The 19,298-nt window shown below is 41.7% G+C and overlaps 1 protein-coding gene across 3 annotated transcripts in view; it reads left to right on the top strand.

The window, feature by feature from the left end:
- Nucleotides 1-19,298, top strand: part of LOC308663573 (cholinesterase-like) — a gene marked incomplete at its 5' end in the record, with an annotated part of 476,398 nt that overhangs the window by 450,546 nt on the left and 6,554 nt on the right. The window contains 4 exons of one of the 3 annotated variants that reach the window (XM_081320117.1): nt 7,155-8,676; nt 10,084-10,238; nt 11,800-11,848; nt 12,408-12,607. In XM_081320117.1, the coding sequence (XP_081176243.1) occupies nt 7,155-8,676; nt 10,084-10,238; nt 11,800-11,834 (1,712 nt within the window). In that variant the 3' untranslated portion in view covers nt 11,835-11,848; nt 12,408-12,607. Of the gene's footprint in view, nt 1-7,154; nt 8,677-10,083; nt 10,239-11,799; nt 11,849-12,239; nt 12,608-19,298 lie in introns of those variants that run through there. The other 2 variants (XM_081320115.1, XM_081320116.1) reach the window with 2 other exon arrangements.

Raw genomic sequence — 19,298 nt, forward strand, 5'->3', positions numbered from 1 at the left:
CAGCCTATCTCATACAACATAGCCCAGAACAGTTATGTGAAACAAATCTTGGCTCCTTCTTTGACAAGGTAACTATTCTGATTGACAAGAAAAAAGACTTGGAATGTATCTCAATTTCAGTAAAGCTTTTGATCAGATGGCAATCTGACAATCTCATTAACCAGCTGTTGGATTGTGGTTTAAATGGCAGTGCAGTAAAGTGACTCCACAATTGGATAGATCACCTTATGCAGAACATCAGCATTAATAGTTCTGTATCAGGTTGGAAAGCATGATCTCTATTTACATAGGACTTAGACTTTTAAAAAGAAATTAATTAGTACAGAATAGATGTCAATGCTGCAAACATTGGATGTTTTTGCTCTGACAATATAAGAGGCAGCCTTTTCCTTTAAACTGTTTTGCTTTGAATCAAATGAACCTGGGGGGAGGGGAGGAGAATGTTAACCCACTTGTTTTAATAAGATAAGGAAGTGAAGCTTTGTATGTTAAACTAATTGGAGAATGTGATTTATGATGTGTAAACTAAGGGAAGGATTTGTGTTTGATATGATGTGTTCAGAGGAGGAGAATTCAGATTCTGGCATCCATCCAAGAGTGCCGATGCTTTGTTCTCATTATTATAGACTTTTTAGAATTAACAATGCCTGAATGTTCTTCGATCTGTCTCATTAATCGGAACCATGACAATAGAATCATAGGGCTGGAAAGGAGCTTAGAGGTCCTAGTCCAACCCCTCCTCAGGGCATTAGACTATACCATCCTGGTAGAATGGTTCTCCAATCTATTTTGGAAGACCTTCATTGATGGAGCACCCACAACACTGGGAGGCAAGTTATTCCATTGATTAATCATTCTCACTATCAGAAAAATTCTCCTTATATGTAAGTTGGATCTCTCTTACCTTCTGGTGCCCTAGGGAATGAGTCAATCCCCTTTTCTCTGTGACAGCCTCTCAAGTATTGGAAGACAGCTATCTTGTCCCCTCTAATCCTTCTCTTTGATTGGCTAGCCGCGAGATATTCCTAGCTCCCACTGTTCATGATATCTGCCGAGTGCAGTTGGTCAGCCAATTGCGACTCTATCCAGTGGTGATTGCTGTCTGTCCTACATTTTGAGAGTCACCCAGTTTAGCCTCACTATCAGGTATTTGTTATTTGCTTTCGGGTTCTTTAGTTGCTTTGAAATCTGGACAGATGTTGTAATGGCTTTTTTCAAGGCTGCAGGTTGCACACCAGAGATGGTAACTGACCTTTGCTCTAGAGTTCTCTCACCCCATTTGAAGGAAGTTCTCTGCTATTATGTTGTGGGCTCTGATGAGCAGGAATGAAGACACGCAGTTGAGTACAGAGAAACTCATTCTTTATTTAAGCTGGAACTGTACTGAGGATTTGGAGTCACCCTGCCTCAATATATAGCCAGATTCTCTGGTAGCAACCAATTGGATTGAACCCATGTTTGCTGCCCAAAGTTGACCAATTGCAGGACCGGAGACTGGGTTGCTGGAGAATCATTAGTTCTCCAGCAATGCGTGTGGTGATATTCCAAAAGCCCAGTACATAACACCCCTCCCTCCTAAGATCAGACTATAATACCCTTGACAATAGTCAAGGCTTATTAATCACTCCCAACAACCAAAATACTAAAATAATAATAAACAATAATAATGTAATAAGGTAGTTAGAATGATATTACGCGACCTTTACAGACGTGCCTTGTAGAGTGGACTACAAAGAGATTAAAGAATAGCTTGTCAATGCAGTATAACTACAAAGAGATAAAACAACATCTCAGTGAACATGCTTGACAACAGTTACAATTTACCCCCCAATTTCTGTAGGTAGTGGTACAATGTCACAACATTACACATCACTTTATTTTACAACATAGTCTGTAAGATATGCTGGGGGTTTGTGTGGTCTGGAGGAACGCCTTGGAGTTCCAGTCACTTTGTGGTCTACCAGCTTACCCGGTGGGCTGGGTAGACCCATGTCCCTTTGCGCTCCGGTGTCCAGGGGAGTTGAATTGCTCTGGCTGGGCTCTCCAGGTTGGCCCACCCCAGAGTCTGACTGTTTAGCAGAGTAGGCACAGCGGTCGCTGAGATTCGGCTGGTTTGCCTGGTCAGGGGTCCCATGTTGCACTTCTGAGCTGCCATGTTCCTCTTCTGACTCAAGTTCCACTGAGAAAGGAAAACCTTGGTGGTTCTGGTGTGAGCTGGCTTGGGCACCAGGTTGAGGACCTCGAGAGGGACTTGTGTCATAGTCCTCACTTAGTGACCATTCTGGAACCCTTTTCCTAAGTTGGTCAATATGTCTTCTGACCAGTTGCCCTCGCTCGAACCCCACTTTATAAGATAGGGGTCTGGATACTTTGATCACCTGACCAGGAACCCACAAGTTTCCAGGCCCATAGTTCCTGGCCCAAACCCAATCACCAATTTGCAGCCCCCTCGGGGGTTTTGGTTTAGAGGCTTCGGATGCCACTCTGTCTGGATGCAACCTGTCCAGTTTAGTAATTAAGCGCCTTCCCCAACGAAGCTCAGCAGGACTTTTACCTGTAGCTGTGCAGGGTGTAGTGTGTTGACAGAGCAAGAAATCTGCCAGTCTATGGTGCCAGTCACCTGTGATGATGCACTTGAGCGCCTCCTTTGTTGTCCTCACCATGCGTTCGGTTTGTCCATTCGTAGAGGGGTGAAACGGTGCAGATGTAGCATGTCTGATGAGGTTAGCTCTGAGAAAAGCCTGAAACTCAGCAGCAGTGAATTGAGCCCCATTATCAGAAACCAAAACATCAGGCAACCCATGTGTTGCAAAGAGTTTTCTCAGCACCTGGATGGTCCTAGCGGTAGTCATATTAGGGACTGGAACTACTTCCAGCCATTTTGAGTGGCTATCCACTACTACCATAAAAAGCTGTCCTTGAAAAGGCCCAGCATAGTCTATATGAACCCTGGACCAGTGGGTATGTGTTTCTCTTACCCTCTCTTACCCTCTGGTGCCCTAGGGAATGAGTCAATCCCCTTTTCTCTGTGACAGCCCCTCAAGTATGTCCCCTCTAATCCTTCTCTTTGATTGGCTAGCCGCGAGATATTGCTAGCTCCCACTGTTCATGATATCTGCTGAGTGCAGTTGGTCAGCCAATTGCGAGTCTATCCAGTGGTGATTGCTGTCTGTCCTACATTTTGAGAGTCACCCAGTTTAGCCTCACTATCAGGTATTTGTTATTTGCTTTCGGGTTCTTTAGTTGCTTTGAAATCTGGACAGATGTTGTAATGGCTTTTTTCAAGGCTTCAGGTTGCACACCAGAGATGGTGACTGACCTTTGCTCTAGAGTTCTCTTACCCCATTTGAAGGAAGTTCTCTGCTTTCCCATCTCTTTGATCTTGGAGGCTTTTGCCAATATTTGCAGCTTCCTCCCCCTTTATCAGTAGAATCCGGTTGGTCAATGGACCTTCATGCAATATATAAAGTTGCTCTTTCCATGGTCATTTTTTGTGAGCAGGATACAGCCTGGTCATCTCTGAAACTTTCTTCTTTCGAATAACCAGTAGTCCCGCTAAATCTGACAAGTGAGTAAAGTCTTTGGAATTTTTTTAAAAAAACATTTTTTTTCAGAGAATTAGAAGATGATTTGTAGGAAAGGGAGTAGAATTTCTTGTTTTCTGGCTAGTTCATTTAGGCTAGTTAGGCTAGTTAGTGCTATTCCAGGCTAAACATATGTAAAGAGACAAGAGTTTCTTCAGCCATAATAGGAAATGCCTGCTGGAGTTTGAGACATAGAGAATGAGAATGGGAGGAAAAAGGCAGTGAACAGAAAGCCCCAACTGTGGTGCCATTTCTTCCAGGTTCAGACATGCGCTTGCAAATTTCTACCATCTTTATCTAGCAATAAGGCCCGTTAAACATCAGCGGGAGATTCTTCTAGGTAGATGTTGACAGAATTGCATTTCCTAAAACACTTGTGGGATTGTACTGAATGTAATGGATACATTATGCGAGGTATTATTTCTACCTTGCTTTGCTCTGATATTGCAGACTGTACAGCTGACAATTTGTTCAGTTTTAGGATCAGAGTATCCTGTTCCTTGAGGACAAATAAAGTTAGGCCTTCTTCAGAAAAACCACAGAGATGCTTATGTTAGGCAGCCTAGAGCACCTGCCGAGGAAAGCATGTATGGATGGGAAAATATTATGGTTAGCGAAAAGTTCCCCAATCTTTTTGGCTTTGTGGATCAGTGGGGAGCAAGGAAAGGGGATGGATCCATACGTGTGGCAGGCACGCATGCTGCTCGTGTGAAGTGGGATGCACGCATGCACATGCACTTGTCTACCACTTCCCTGCCCTGTTCCGAAAGGCTCAAGGCCCGGTAGTGGGTTGCGGCCCAAGGGTTGGGGACCCCTCAGGTTAGGGGAATGTAGCTATTCTAAAAAATATTTCTGAGGCTGGCCTTTGTGTGAAAGAAAATAAAGATCAGCTTTATTTGGGAAATTCCATGGTGATTAGAAATCCTGAGCTGCTGGGTTCAGAGACAGAGGATGAAATTGTGCTCTTTATCTTTTCAGTTGTACCTGACTTTTTATAACACCGTTTCTCAAACATGGTGACTTTAAGATGTGTGGACTTCAACTGGGAGAATTCTGGGAATTGAAGTCCACACAACTTAAAGTTGCTAAGACTGAAAAACATTGCTTTATAGACTTTTACAGATTAGCTCTCTCCATTTTTTTCTGATGCTTTACAACTTTAATGTTTCTAGGTTTTAAACACTGCCATGTTTGCTGGTATTCTGTGCTGGTCTCTTTTATAAATGCTTCCAACCATTCTGATCATAACTGGCTTTTCTAAGGAATTTTATTCCACAATATAACCAAAGGAGGGCAGGCTTATCTTCGTAATCCTAGGTTTCAGTTTGACATGGTCTAAAATCTCCTTGGTTGTTATTTTTGTTCTCCAAGATATGACTGTTAGTGGTCTCCAATCCCACAATTTGCAAGAATCAAATTTTCTTCTGTCTCCCTTCTTTTTAATTGTCCAATTTTCACAACTGTATATGTTACAGGAAAGACTGTAGTACAGGTTGTTGTTGTTAGCTGCGAAGTCGTGTCCGACCCATCGCGACCCTATGGACAACATTCCTCCAGGCCTTCCTGTCCTCTACCATCTTCTGGAGTCCATTTAAGCTCACGCCTACTGCTTCAGTGACTCCATCCAGCCACCTCATTCTCTGTCGTCCCCTTCTTCTATTGCCCTCGATCTTTCCCAGCATTAGGCTCTTCTCCAGTGAGTCCTTCCTTCTCATTAGGTGGCCAAAGTACTTGAGTTTTAGCTTCAGGATCTGGCCTTCTAAAGAGCAGTCAGGGTTGATCTCCTCTAGGACTGACCGGTTTGATCGCCTTGCAGTCCAAGGGACTCGCAGGAGTCTTCTCCAGCACCACAGTTCAAAGGCCTCAATTCTTTGGCGCTCAGCCTTTTTTATGGTCCAACTTTCACTGCCATACATTGCAACTGGGAAGACAATAGCCTTGACTATACGCACTTTTGTTGACAAGGTGATGTCTCTGCTTTTTAGTGTGCTGTCTAGATTTGCCATGGCTTTCCTCCCTAGGAGCAAGCGTCTTTTAATTTCTTGGCTACAGTCCCCATCTGCAGTGATCTTGGAGCCCAGGAAAATAAAATAGTACAGGTAGTCCTCAATTTATATCCATTTTTTTAGTGACCACTCAAAATTACAACAGCAGGGATAAAAGTGATTTACAACCATGTTTCATACTTATGGCCAATGCAGCATCCCCATGGTCATGTGATCAAAATTTGGATGCTTGGCAATTGCCTCATATGTATGACAGTTGCAGTGTCCCGCGGTTAGGTGATCTCCTATTTGCAGCTTTCTGACAAGCAAGTGTGGAAGCCAGATTGACTTAACAACTGTGTTACTAAGTTAACAACTGCAGTGTTTCACTTAACAACTGTGACAAGAAAGGTCGTAAAATGGAGCAAAACTCATTTAACAACGATCTTGCTCAGTAGTGGAAATTTTGGGCTTATAAATTAAAGATTATAAATCAAAGATTCTCTGTACAGCGGGCACGTTTAAGAGGGGAAAGACCCAAAGTTGATTAACCTTTTAGTTGGTTGAGCAACTCTGGCAGGAAAAGGGAATCTCAGATAAATCAAGGTTAACATTCAGGTGTGAAAGGACTACAGTAGTAGAAAGCTCAGCTTTTCAATTACTTTCTCCATGGTGAAAATCATTTCATTTATTTTTATTGATGGTTGTGTGCCACCCAGTCACTTTCTGTGAGATGGGTGAACTTATAAAGGTGAGAAATAAAAAATAACATTTATTTATTTATCACATTTATATGGCCACCCATCTCCCTGGACATGATGTGTACAATATTGTTTTAATTGTTGGGCTTTAATTAATTTAATTCATTTTAATTTTTATATTATCTTTTTATATTGTCTTTTATATGCTGCCCTGTAAACCGCCCTGAGTCCTTCGGGAATAGGGCGGTATAGAAAACTAATTAAATAAATAAATAATTAAATAAATAAACCAACAATTAAAACAATTCCTCAGCTATTAAAAGCTTCAGAAATAAATGAAAGCAACTTTGTGGGAGAAAAACATCCATCAAACCACAGTATAACCATGACAAAGGCTCCCCCCCACCCGGTCTTCCTGGGAAAACCACATTTTGGGGGCCTTCTGAAAGGCTAACAGGTTTTCGGAGTTTGAGAATATTTACAATATGATAACTCCAGTTTTGTGGCTCAGTAAAAAAAAAAAATCTGGAAATTTGTTCAGATGTTGAAAACTAAAGAGTACTGTCCAAAACTATGATGGTCTACTAATCGGCATGGTCCCAGGTGGAAAATCCTGTCTCATACCGAAATTTAAAAAATGGATGTGTGTGTATCTGAGAGAGATTCAACTGTATATTTGGATGATTTAAAGCAGGATCAGAGGAGTAAAAATGTTGATTTGGAGTCATTGTACATTGTTATTCATTTCAGTTATATCTTAACCATAATTCGCAAGATAGGGATTGGTACGCTAAGTTCCAGAAAGGGATTTTGGAGTAAGTTAGAAAGATATAATTTATATACAGTAAGAGGAATAATCTCATATTGGTTGTAACTTTTTCCAGGTCCGTCAACTCTTTCTACTGTTGCGATGTTTTGTCAGCTATGTCCTTCTCTCTCGTGCTGCCTCCTCGTCCTCCTCTTTCCATTAGCCTCCAGTTCTGCTTCTAATGGGGACGCACTGGTCATAACCAGCAGTGGCCCTATTAAGGGGAAGCATGTCCTGGCTGGCTCTGGCTCTGTGACAGCCTATCTAGGCATTCCTTATGCCGAGCCTCCCCTGGGGAAGTTGCGCTTCCAGAAACCACTTCCCCATCAGCCATGGACTCAAACTTTGGAGGCCACCAGCTTTGGCGATTCCTGTCCTCAATTTATTTTCCAGGATGTCCCTGAAGCAGAGACATGGACTCCTAAAACACCACTGTCAGAAGATTGCCTTTCCCTCAACATCTGGGTGCCGCACCCACAACCTTCTTCACCAGTGCCTGTTTTGGTCTGGATACACGGAGGGGGATATTTCATGAGCTCATCTTCTCTGGATGTGTTGAATGGGGCATCCTTAGCTGCCACTGAGAATGTCATTGTGGCCTCCATCAATTATCGCTTGGGAGCCTTAGGTTTTCTTTACTTGCCACCAGCTGTTCCAGGGAACCTAGGCTTATGGGACCAACAGCTGGCCCTGAGGTGGATAAAAGAGAATGCAGCTGCCTTTGGGGGAGACCCTTCTCGAGTGACCATTGTTGGCAACAGTGCTGGAGGTTCTTCTGTGAATTTCCATCTTCTTGCGTCAAAAAGCCAGGATCTTTTTGCCCAAGCAGTGATCCAGAGTGGAACAGCCAATGCTTTCTGGTCTTGGAGGTCTCCTGCGGAAGCCAAACGGTTATCGCTGGAATTTGCTCATTTGCTAGGTTGCTCCGAGGACAGTAATACCAGCATACTGCATTGCCTGGAAACAAAAAATGTTTCTGAATTTATTCAGCATGAAATAGCTTTGTTCTTCAAAGGTGGCTACCTTTTGAATTTTCCCTTCAGGCCAACCGTCGATGGGGATTTTTTGCTTGGTGCTCCAGAAAAGCTCATGGAGGAGGGGCAAATTCAGGTCAAACCTGTCCTCATAGGAAAAACCTCTGATGAAGGAGCCTCATTTGTCCCTTATGTTTTCTCTAACACCACCCACAATCTCATCAATCAGGAGCAGCTTCTGAAAGGGATAAGACTGTTGGTGCCAAATGCAACTGAAGATTTTGTTCAGACAATTGCCCTGAGGTTCAGTGAAGGAAATCAGGGCCCAGCAAAATACCGCTCTGCTCTGTCCCACTTCTATACAGATCGGGTCATTGCATGCCCATTGATTGAAGCTGCAAGATATATCAGGAAAATGGGGAGTCCTGTATATGCCTATTTATTCACACATCGCCCTTCAGGGTCAGTCTGGCCTGAATGGGTTGGGGCAACCCACGGTGCTGAGGTTCCTTATGTTTTGGGGACCCTTGAATCTGTGCTGCCTGTCAATCAAAGGTACACAGAGGCTGAAGCCAGACTGAGCCGTAAGATGATGCAATACTGGGCAGAGTTTACCAGAACTGGGTAAGTGGTTCACTTTATTTCTATAAATTAGTATTTTAAATCCAAAGAAAGACCCCACCCACCTTCAACAAATGTACTTTATATGTAAGAAATGCACGCTATTACTTTGCCTATGTTTACAAGTTGAGTTAATAGAGGTAGTTCACGATTTACAACCTTAGCTGGGACCAGAATTTATGTTGCTAAGCAAGTTGTTAAATGAATCATGCCCAATTTTAAGACCTTTCTTACCACAGTCATTAAGAAAATCAGTGCAGTTGTTAAGTATAACATATGGTTAATTGAATGGAGCTTCCTCTACTGACTTTGCTTGTTGAAAGTCAGTTGGGAAGTTTCCAAATGGTGATCACGTGACCCTGGGGTCCTGCAGCCATTGTAAATACATGGCAGTTGCCAAGCACCCAAATTTTGATCACATGACCATGGGGATGCTGCAACAGTTGTAAGTTCAAGGACCAGTTGTAAGTCACACATTGTAACCTTCAGTGGACGTTAAATGAATGGTTGTAAGTTGAGAACTAACAGTACAGGGAAGAGCCCTGAAATTTTTAAGGATTCTTAATTATGTCACTTATAGGTAATCGTTCTTTTATGAGGTCAGTGGTATTACATATATTCCAGGGTATATTATTTCTACAAGTGGAATAGAGAAGGCAAAAGGGAGATAAGAAACAAAGCATTGCTGTACCATTTGAAGAATGAGCAAAGGCTTGCAAGGGAATAAGTAGTAAAGGGGAAACACCCAAGATGGAGGGTGACCAGGGTGTGAGGAGTTGGATTGGGACTGGCAGATTTCAAGAGTCTAGGAGGAGCTAGCTTGGCTTTGGATCAGCAAGGAAGAGACAAGAGATTTCACCAAGCCAAACCCCAACCCTTCCCTCAAAGTCCCCTTTGGGAGTTCCCCTTGGTTATAGTTTCTCAAGTCAAAACCAATCCATTTGGAAAAGAACTACATCAGGATAAAAGCATGGGAAGGGACCTTGGATTTCTTCTAGTACAACCTCCTGGTGAAGCAGGACACCCTAGTCCTTTGGGAGAAGGGCGGTATACAAATAAAATTAATAATAATAAAATAATAATTCTGGACAAATGGCTGTCCAATCTCTTCTTTGAAACCTCCAGTGATGAAGCATCCACAGCTGCTGAAGGCAAGCTGTTCCACTGATCAATTGTTCTCAGTGTCGGGAAATTTCTCTTTATTTCTGGGTTGGTTCTCTCCAGTGCTTTTTTTTTGTAAAAAAAAAAAAAGGTGTCGGAACTCACACACGTCATACAACCCACCTTGCCTATCCTACAAGGTTCCATTCAAAAAAGGTGCCGGAACTCTGTTCTGGGCGTTCTATGACAAAAAAAGCCCTGGTTCTCTCCTTAATTAGCTTCCATCAATATCCTTTTCTTCCTCCATAGGAATCCTGCTGGGTTGGTGGCCACCGAGGATGAGTGGCCGCTGTATAATGCCACAGAGCAGAATTTCTTCCTCCTTAATACCGAGCCATTCCAGCAAAGGGTGAACGAGCACTGTGACTTTTTAAAGAGCCATTTTTCAAAAGCTGAAGAGCCACGTAAGTTCAACTATTAGTTCTGCCTTTGGAAGAGCAGTAGTGGTTGATGAAAAAGATATTTTTTTAAAAAATCATTGATATTTTTATATCAAATGTAGAGACCACCCATCTCACTCACAGAGCAATCTCTTAAAGATTTTGTTTTTATTGCCAGCCTTTGCTGAGACTGAAAAAAAAACCATACTCATTTGATTTTCTACTGGGCAGTTTTGTAGAGCAAGAATCTTTCATGATGCTTCAAGAGTTAAGTTTGTAGTTATGTCTTAGGACAGTGGTTCTCAGCCTGTGGCCCCTGGACCCTTTGGGAGCCACAGTGTGATCAAAGGAGCTCAGCGAAGGCTTGAAAAAATGTTATGATTGAAATATTGAGTTACGTTTTGGGGTCTGTTACCAGAAAAGGTATTTAAAGGGGGTCTGTGATGAAGAAAAGATTGAGAACTACTGTCTTAGGAGATCTCTATGTACGCCTTAGTTGTGCACTTAACAACAAGCAACCATAATAATATTAATATTAATCTCAAAATATCTGGATCACCACTTGACCACCATTGGCATTGACAAAATCCCTGACAGTCAGTTGCAAAAGGCAGCTTTACTTGGAATAGCTTACATCCTGCAACCTTTATCACCATCAAACAATATCTGCCTGTCCCAGCTCTTTGGGAAGGACTGGATATGTGTACCAAAAATGTCATCTATTCTAAACATCTGGCTGACTATGTGACAAACAATAACATATATGTGTGTGTGTGTGTGTGTGTGTGTGTGTGTGTTTTCTGAGGTTTTCGCGGGTGTTTGTATGTAGATCTTTGGTCATTCAGGTTTTTTCCCACGTAGAATTGGAGGTATCAGGGCAACGTTTCGACGAAATCTCACCCGTCATCCTCAGGCTGGTGACTTCAGCTTCATTCTTCTGGGAGAAGAACCAGACCCAAACTCATGATAACATCACATGACATCACCACCACACAACCATTCAAAAAGCAAATCTGAACCCACAACGATAATGACACACAACCACAAAACAGAAACCTAACTACAGCTGCAACATTAGCCACTTTAAACCCCTCCAAACCACACAATAAGCAAACTGACACCCACTATAAAAACATGGCACCACCACAAACACGGAGCCAAACAAAAGTAGCACAACTCAACAGTTCAGGTCCAAGGCTGGCAGCTGAGACCAGCCCATCCACTCAAAACACATCCCCACCCAATCAGAACACAGCCCCCATTCAAAACACACTCCCACCCAATCAGAACACAGCTAAGCCCCCACCCAATCAGAGCACACCTCCACCCCATCAGAACACAGCCAAGCCTCCACCCACAGAACACACCCCCTCTGGCAGTTTAAAAAAGAAGAAAAAACAGCCACTATCACACACTTCTCCCAGAAGAAGTCACCAGCCTGAGGATGACGGATGAGATTTTGTCGAAACGTTGCCCTGATACCCTCAGAATCTATGGAATCCTCAGAATCCAACTTCTAGATTCATATTCTTTAGTAATAAGATGTCCACCTTATCTTGATATTTCATTTTTCTTTGTTCTGCAGACAAGTTCAATGGTGATTCTGCTTCATCAAACTAGGAAGAAGATAGGAGGTAGGGATCCAACGCTTAACAGCTGTCAGCTAGGATCATTTTCCCCTCCATTTTGAAATATATAAACATGAGTACATCTGTCAGGTCTGCCATCATAATTGCTTTGGCCTACTTAATTTCTCTGACATACTGCCATAAAATGCAGGAAGGAGGAGAGAATGGGGATGTAGGGAGGGGGGCGGGAATGACAGGATGACGGGAACCAGAGGTGCCAATCTGGAACAGACTGGCAGATCCAAGGACATGGGCTTGACAAACAGGCACCAAACCTCAAAGCTGTTACCAAAACACCTAATTTGAATATTATTCGACACTTACACTCTATGTAAAAATAACCATATAATAAATACATATAATAAATCAAATTATCTTATTTTACTTTACTACACAGAAGAGCATCCTGGAATCTCTGCTTTGTCTATTTCTTGAACTGGCCTACCCTGAAGGGGTGCCATTTAGGTCAAATTCTTTGAAAGTCCACATCTTAAAGGCGCTATTTGATGACATAGCCGCAGTGTTGTTGGCTTCAGAATAGCAGTTGTGTGTTTATTTCTCTCAGGAAGCAGTCAAGACTTTTCCTTGGGAAAATGATGACAAGCTGTGCCAGAGAACCTTCCAGAAGTAACGGCACCCCCCAAAGAACCTCTTAATAAACACTGTCTGAATTCTTTGGATAAAAGTCCTGTTATTTTAACAATGTAAGAACTTGATGCAATATGGAAAAACAAATAAAGGACACAGAAATTCTGTTTGCTAGAACCTTATGACTCACATATCTTTTTCATAGGGCTGAGCTCTTCAAATCGAATAAATGGGCAGGTTTTGTATTCTGGGTATTGCAATCAAAATTATTTTAATATAACCTGATATGGAGAAACCAGTTTAGGCAGGATGCTTAAAGTAGGATATGATCCATTTAATTAGAGATGTTTTCTCATGTGCTGTTGAAAACAGTTTCAATCTCAGATTCTAGCAGTTACTGGAATCCTTTTCCTGTTTGGAAAAGTAAGTCCACCTGTTGCCCAACCAAGCAAAAATTCATAGTATTAAGAGTTGGGCTTTCTAAAGTTTTCCCTTTAGCAACTATCTACTGAAACTATCCCCATCAGCTTCCCCCACCCCAAACTCCCAATGTTTCTCTTGAAAGTGATGTGAGGAAGACCCATCTCTACTTGTGCTTTCAATCTGGACTCCATTTTACAAATCTGTCAAATATAATAAAAGACACATGTGTTAGAATGGCCCAAGGAGCAGGCTTCAAGACAAGAGGACAGAAAAGTCACACATAGCAAAAGTTTAAAAAGGCAGAAATGACTAAATGAATGATTTGCAGGAGGAATGAATGAGCAGGATAAATCTTCAGATGAAAATCTTCCTTTTAACAAAATGGAAGAAAAGCATACAAAGGTGAGGAGAATAGAAAATTGAGTAAAGAAACTGCCAGAGGAAGAAACATGAATATAACATGAGAGAAGGAAGTAATGGATGATTATAAAATTATATTATCACAATTTATTCAGAAATGATAGTGCCATCACTATTCAGAAACAAAGTTTGATTGGAATATCTATTAAATGGTTGATACATCTCCCAATCCTTTTACAGTAGTAGCAGATTTTACTGTCTGCATAGGAAAATCCCTAAAATACCGGTAAATTGCATAGGACTTTTTAAATTAAAAAATAGACTATCCCTCACAATAAATGCTTTCTTCTGAAGAAGAGTTACATTGCTTAGATTGTACCCTCACAAAGGTTTATGCCTTATACTAAAATTTGTTATTCTTCAAAGATTCCTTATGATTTTTGCCTACCAGATTAACATAAGATGAAAAAGTACAAGTGAAAGAGAGGCAAATAAGGATCAAGGAGATAATCGGGGGTGTCAAACTCACCACGTCATGTGATATGTCGCGACGTATTGTGACTTTTTTGCCATTTCCGGCAACAGGGTGGGTGTGGTTTTGCTATGATGCATCCGGCCCGTGGGCTGGCAGTTTGAAACCCCTGAGATAATCAGTCAAGCACACAGAGGTTTCCACCATCTTGGATCAAAAACCCAAGATGGTGCCCATAATGATGTAACACACATAACAAACAGAGCTTTGATCATAGTTAGGTGGCTACCATCTACACTTTAAAAAAAAATAATTCCCTGCAGATATCCTTCTTTAAAATAAAGAAAGATAAAGTGTGCACACTGAAAGATGTAAGGGTGGAATGAAGCATGAATATATTTTGAAGAGTGAAGGAAAAGATGGACCAAACCAACATTCACATTAAGAGAATGTCATATGATAGCCCCAAGTGTTTCTGCGGTCTCTGACATAATACAAGGAATAATCTAAGGAATTTCTCCCCATAGTCCCACTTTTATCTACACAGCCATTGTCATAAATTGTTCACAGAGATGTCTTTGGTCAGCTACAATTCACTCTTTTGCTTTTGTTTACAATTGTTATTTTACTGTTATCAGAGGGTTCCCATTTTCTAGTAAAAAAAAGTCTTGCAGAAAAAAATACAGGAATTTTCAGGCAGTATAGCACACAGACACACAGAGAATATAATACAAGAATAAACTTTCATGCCCTATCAAGTCCATCAGGTGGGTCATTACCTCCAGCCTTTGCATTTATTCAGATCAGTGTGATTGGCCAGCTATTCAGGAGAGAAGAAAAGCCTCATCACAGTGTGTTTTCAACAACATCACAATTTTTTTATTATTATTTTTTATTTCCATTTATATCCCGCCCTCCTCCGAAGACTCAGGGCGGCTTACAAGCTTAGCAGTAGCCTTCATTCTATGTATATGCCTTCTTATTAGGGCTTTCACACACACACCCCAAGCGGCATTATTACAAAGTCAGCTTAACTGCCCCCAACAATCTGGGTCCTCATTTTACCTGCCTCGGAAGGATGGAAGGCTGAGTCAACCTTGAGCCTGGTGGGACTCGAACCTGCACTAATTGCAGGCAGCTGGTGTTACTGAAGGAGACATTAGCCCACTGCTCCACCAAGGCTCCACCAATTTTGTCCTTAGGAGGACTGATCTAGAAGGACTTCCCATGCCTCACTATTATTATACCTGTAAATGACTATCAGATAAGTGGTGGAAAACTCTCCAAAGGCATTACCAGCAACTGGAGAAGTTTGAAACCATCATTCTATTTAATCCACAAGCCTGCAAATTAACAGAGTGAAACCCTCGGGCTCTTAGGACCAATGCCAACCCACAAAGCTACATAGATTTTAATTTCTTTGAGGAAATAGTTGCATTATCTGAAGTACTTGTGAAAAATTATATATTCATAGAATCAAAGTGGGAAAGGAGAGACAAGACAAAAGTCAGAAAATCTGAGTAAGGGCACAGATTGTTATATGCCCATTCAATCAAAGATAACACGTCAAATCAGTTTGGTCTTTTTCGGTTTATTCTGTTTACTTCAATAAAGGATCGATAGGAATAAGTGAATGGCCTTCAAAATTTAATATTGAAAGAGGAATTTAAAATTGAATTTGCTGCAATGGAAATTTACTGAATGGAAAAACAAGCCTACCAAAGAAACTGCAATGGTTGGGAACCAGGAAAGGACAGCGTAAAGGGAGGATGTAAGATAAACATTATCTGAGTGAGGAAATGGCTGGCCAGGGAAAATTAGCTGAACTGAAAAACAGGAAAGAACCTATTGTTTTAAGAAGCCATAAAATATCAGAGCTCAAAATAACTAATTGAATATGTCTAATATTTTATATTATTAAGGTACATGTGAATATGATTTAGTATGTTTAAGGAAGGTAGCAGGACATATGTAGGAGGTGATCGGAAAGAGTGTAACCTCATAGTACCTCAGCCAATGGGGAACGAAGAGGATGTGGCGGCTGGGACAGGGTTGCATAAAGAAAGGAATATTTTGGGTTGGAACTTTGGAGAGAACCAAGCTTTGATAGCTTCTCTCCTCACTTATTGCAATCAATGAAACAAAAGGCCTTCACTGTGTCTTGGCTGGTTATTGGTCAGGTGAGTTTGCCTCTGGTCACGAAGGAAAGTAGGAGGAGCACAAAGGAGCACATAACCAGATCATTGTCACCACTATTATCACTGTCATCCTATTCTCTTCAGCAAGCATATAAACTAAAATTTAGTTAATCTAGTTGAAAAAAACCTCTCGAAAATGCATTTTTGTCAGAATCCATTTATATCACATTTCATAAATGTATAGGTAGAACAATGTGCTTATTCTGGGGATTCTGCCATCTCTCCGAAGGGGGGGGGGAGAGGATAGACTTTAGGCATCTTTCAAACAACAGGGAACATTTGAACTGGGGGAGGGAGGGGGAGAGACAGATCTGGATTGCATCTTCATTTACAACAAAAGGAAGCAATAACCATAAACCCAAGGAGAGTTCCCTTTCCCATGGAAGGGCCTGACATCTGACCAAATGGATGAGGGGAGGGGCTGAAATGGGAATGTTTTATATAGGATTGAAATGTAACTTTGTTAGATTCCGTCTTGTATTGCCACAATCGATTCCATCCTAGTAAACATTTTCCTTTTGGACTAAACTTGCATCCAAGAGTTCTTATTTCCTAAGATGTGGATTGAGGTGGGTCCTGACAATTTTGTTATATTAAATATTAAATGTTAAGGATTGATTGTATTTCATCTATATCCCTCCTTTCCTTGAGTATGCCTACATACATGCATATGAATGGACACCTGGAATTAAAAAGAGACAGGTAGTCCTTGACTTAACAACCGATAGAAGTAAAGGAAAGATCTTCAGAAATTTAATATTGAAAAAGAAATTTAAAACTGAATTTGCTGCAGTGGAAATTTACTGAGTGGAGAAGCAACTATAATATATGGGAACCAGGAAAGAAGAGCATAAAGAAAGGATGTAAGAGAAACACTTAGGCAAAAATTAGCTGGGTCTTAGAATGGGAAAGGAAGAAGACAAGCTATAAAAACATCTGTAAGAGAAGATAACTAGCAAAACAGGAAAGAAACTATTTTTCTAAGAATTCATAAAAAAGGGGGCCAGAACTCAGGCAACTGAGCATGTGCCATTAGTTGATTAATATTAACTGACACACCTTGCGTAAATTATCTCTTAATTTTAATGTACATGTGATGTATGATTTAGTATGTAGCAGGAAATATGTAGGAGGCGGTCAGAAAGAGTGTAGCCTCATAGTACCTCAGCCAATGGGGAAAGAGGAGGGATGTGCGGCCGAGACAGACCTGTATAAAGAAGGGAATATTTTGGGTTGAAACTTTAGAGAGAACCAAGCTTTGATAGCTTATCTCCCTGCTTATTGCAATAAACCAGACATGTCAAACACAAGGCCCGGGGGCCGGATCCGGCCCGCGAAGTGGTTTCATGTGGCCTGCGAAGCCATCCTGGAAACAGTGAGGGAACGGCCCCCACTGCCTTGGCCCTGGCCCAGAGACCCTCCTTCTGCCAGAGACCCTCAGATCTGTCCCACTCCTGCCCAGGCCCCCATAGGCACCCTTGATGCGAACGATGTAGAGCTGTCCACGCCCACCCAGTAGGCCATACGCACTCTAGCCACGCCCACCCAGTAGGCCATGCCCACCCTGGCCATACCCACCCGGCCCCCTGAGGGCAACCGCAATGCTGATGCGGCCCTCAATGAAATTGAGTTTGACACCCCTGCAATAAACGAAACAAAAGGCCTTCACTGTGTCTTGGCTGGTTATTGGTCAGGCGAGCTTGCCTCTGGTCATGAAGGAAAGTGGCCAGGAGCACATAACAACAACAATTTGTTTAGTAACTGTTCAGAGATACAACGGCACTGAAAAAAGTGACTTATCACTGTTTTTTATACTTATGACCACTGCAGCATCCCTGTGGCATGCACCCCCTTGCACTGTCACCATTTGTAACCTTCCCAGCTGCCCCTGACAAGCAAAGTGAAAGGAGAAGCCAGATTCACTTAACAACTGCAAGATTCACTTAACAACTGCAGTGATTTACTTAACAACTGTGGCAAAAAGGTTCATAAAATGGGGCACAAGTTCTGCTATAATCACAACTCACTCAACCCCTGTCTTGCTTAGCAACAGAAATTTTGGGCTCCGCTGTGCTGGTAAGTGAGGACTACTACCTGTGTAAAGGTAGCTTAAAGATCGCTTTATAAAAGCAACTTTAAAAGCCCGTGAAGGAGCCTTTTAATACAATACAGCATTTTATAGCAAGATGAACTGTAAAGTGGGTTCTCATAGAAAGCTAACACAAGCAAAGCCAAAACAGTTACATTATGGTTTAACATGACAGCAAAATTAACACAAAGCTCTAAGTCATGATGTGATTTGTATGGTTTTGCTTCAGCTGTTGAGACTTGTAAGCTAAGCTTTAGGGTGTCATGTACTTCTTTAAAAAAAACCATGAAAGCTAAAGTACAAATTATGTGGGAAATGCGGAACTACATCTCCAGGCTTTATGACTAATTTGCAATTTCATGGCAGAGAAATATCCTCTTTCCCTGTGGGGTTGTTTTTTTGTTATTGTTGTTTGCTGTGTGGGTTTTTGTGTTTTTTTGTGGGCTTTTTTTTTTTGGTGAGCAACACGGCCCTACAGGATTATTACTTAACATCTCTATACAATTTTGATCTTATGGCTATAAAGGCAGAATTCAAGAACAAGCCACAGAGTACTTAAATGAAATGCAATGGTATAAGAAGGATATCCTTCATAAAAATCATAGACTACAAAACAACACAAGCATGTGCTACAAAGACACTCAAGGTGGTTCTTTAGATGTATTACTCCCAAGGCTACCAATGGGAAGTCTTTAGAGAAAGCATAGGATGAATGGAATTAAAAGGTATCTCTCGATTTAACATCTCATTTCTTTCCAGTTAGGGTTAGGCTGATCGCCTAACCCAGGGGTAGGCAACCTTGGCTCTTTTATGACTCATGGACTTCAGTTCCCAGAATTCCTGAGCCAGCTGGCTCAGGAATTCTGGGAGTTGAAGTCCATGAGTTATAAAAGAGCCAAGGTTGCCTGTTGTTGTTGTTAGTTGCGAAGTCGTGTCCGACCCATCGCGACCCTATGGACAATGTTCCTCCAGGCCTTCCTGTCCTCTACCATCTTCTGGAGTCCATTTAAGCTAACGCCTACTGCTTCAGTGACTCCATCCAGCCACCTCCTTCTCTGTCGTCCCCTTCTTCTATTGCCCTCAATCTTTCCCAGCATTAGGCTTTTCTCCAGTGAGTCCTTCCTTCTCATTAGATGGCCAAAGTATTTGAGTTTTAGCTTCAGGATCTGGCCTTCTAAAGAGCAGTCAGGATTGCCTACCCCTGGCCTAACCAAAAATAAGCTAGAAGGTCCAAGAATCAAAAACCCTTTGAAATGTCAGATGAATGTTCTATATTGTCTTCAGAAAATTCCAGATTTCATTATCAAAGGCAAATGCTGCAAGACT

This window comes from Vipera berus, assembly GCF_964194415.1.
Source record: "Vipera berus genome assembly, chromosome: 2".
In the NCBI taxonomy this organism is placed as follows: domain Eukaryota; kingdom Metazoa; phylum Chordata; class Lepidosauria; order Squamata; family Viperidae; genus Vipera; species Vipera berus.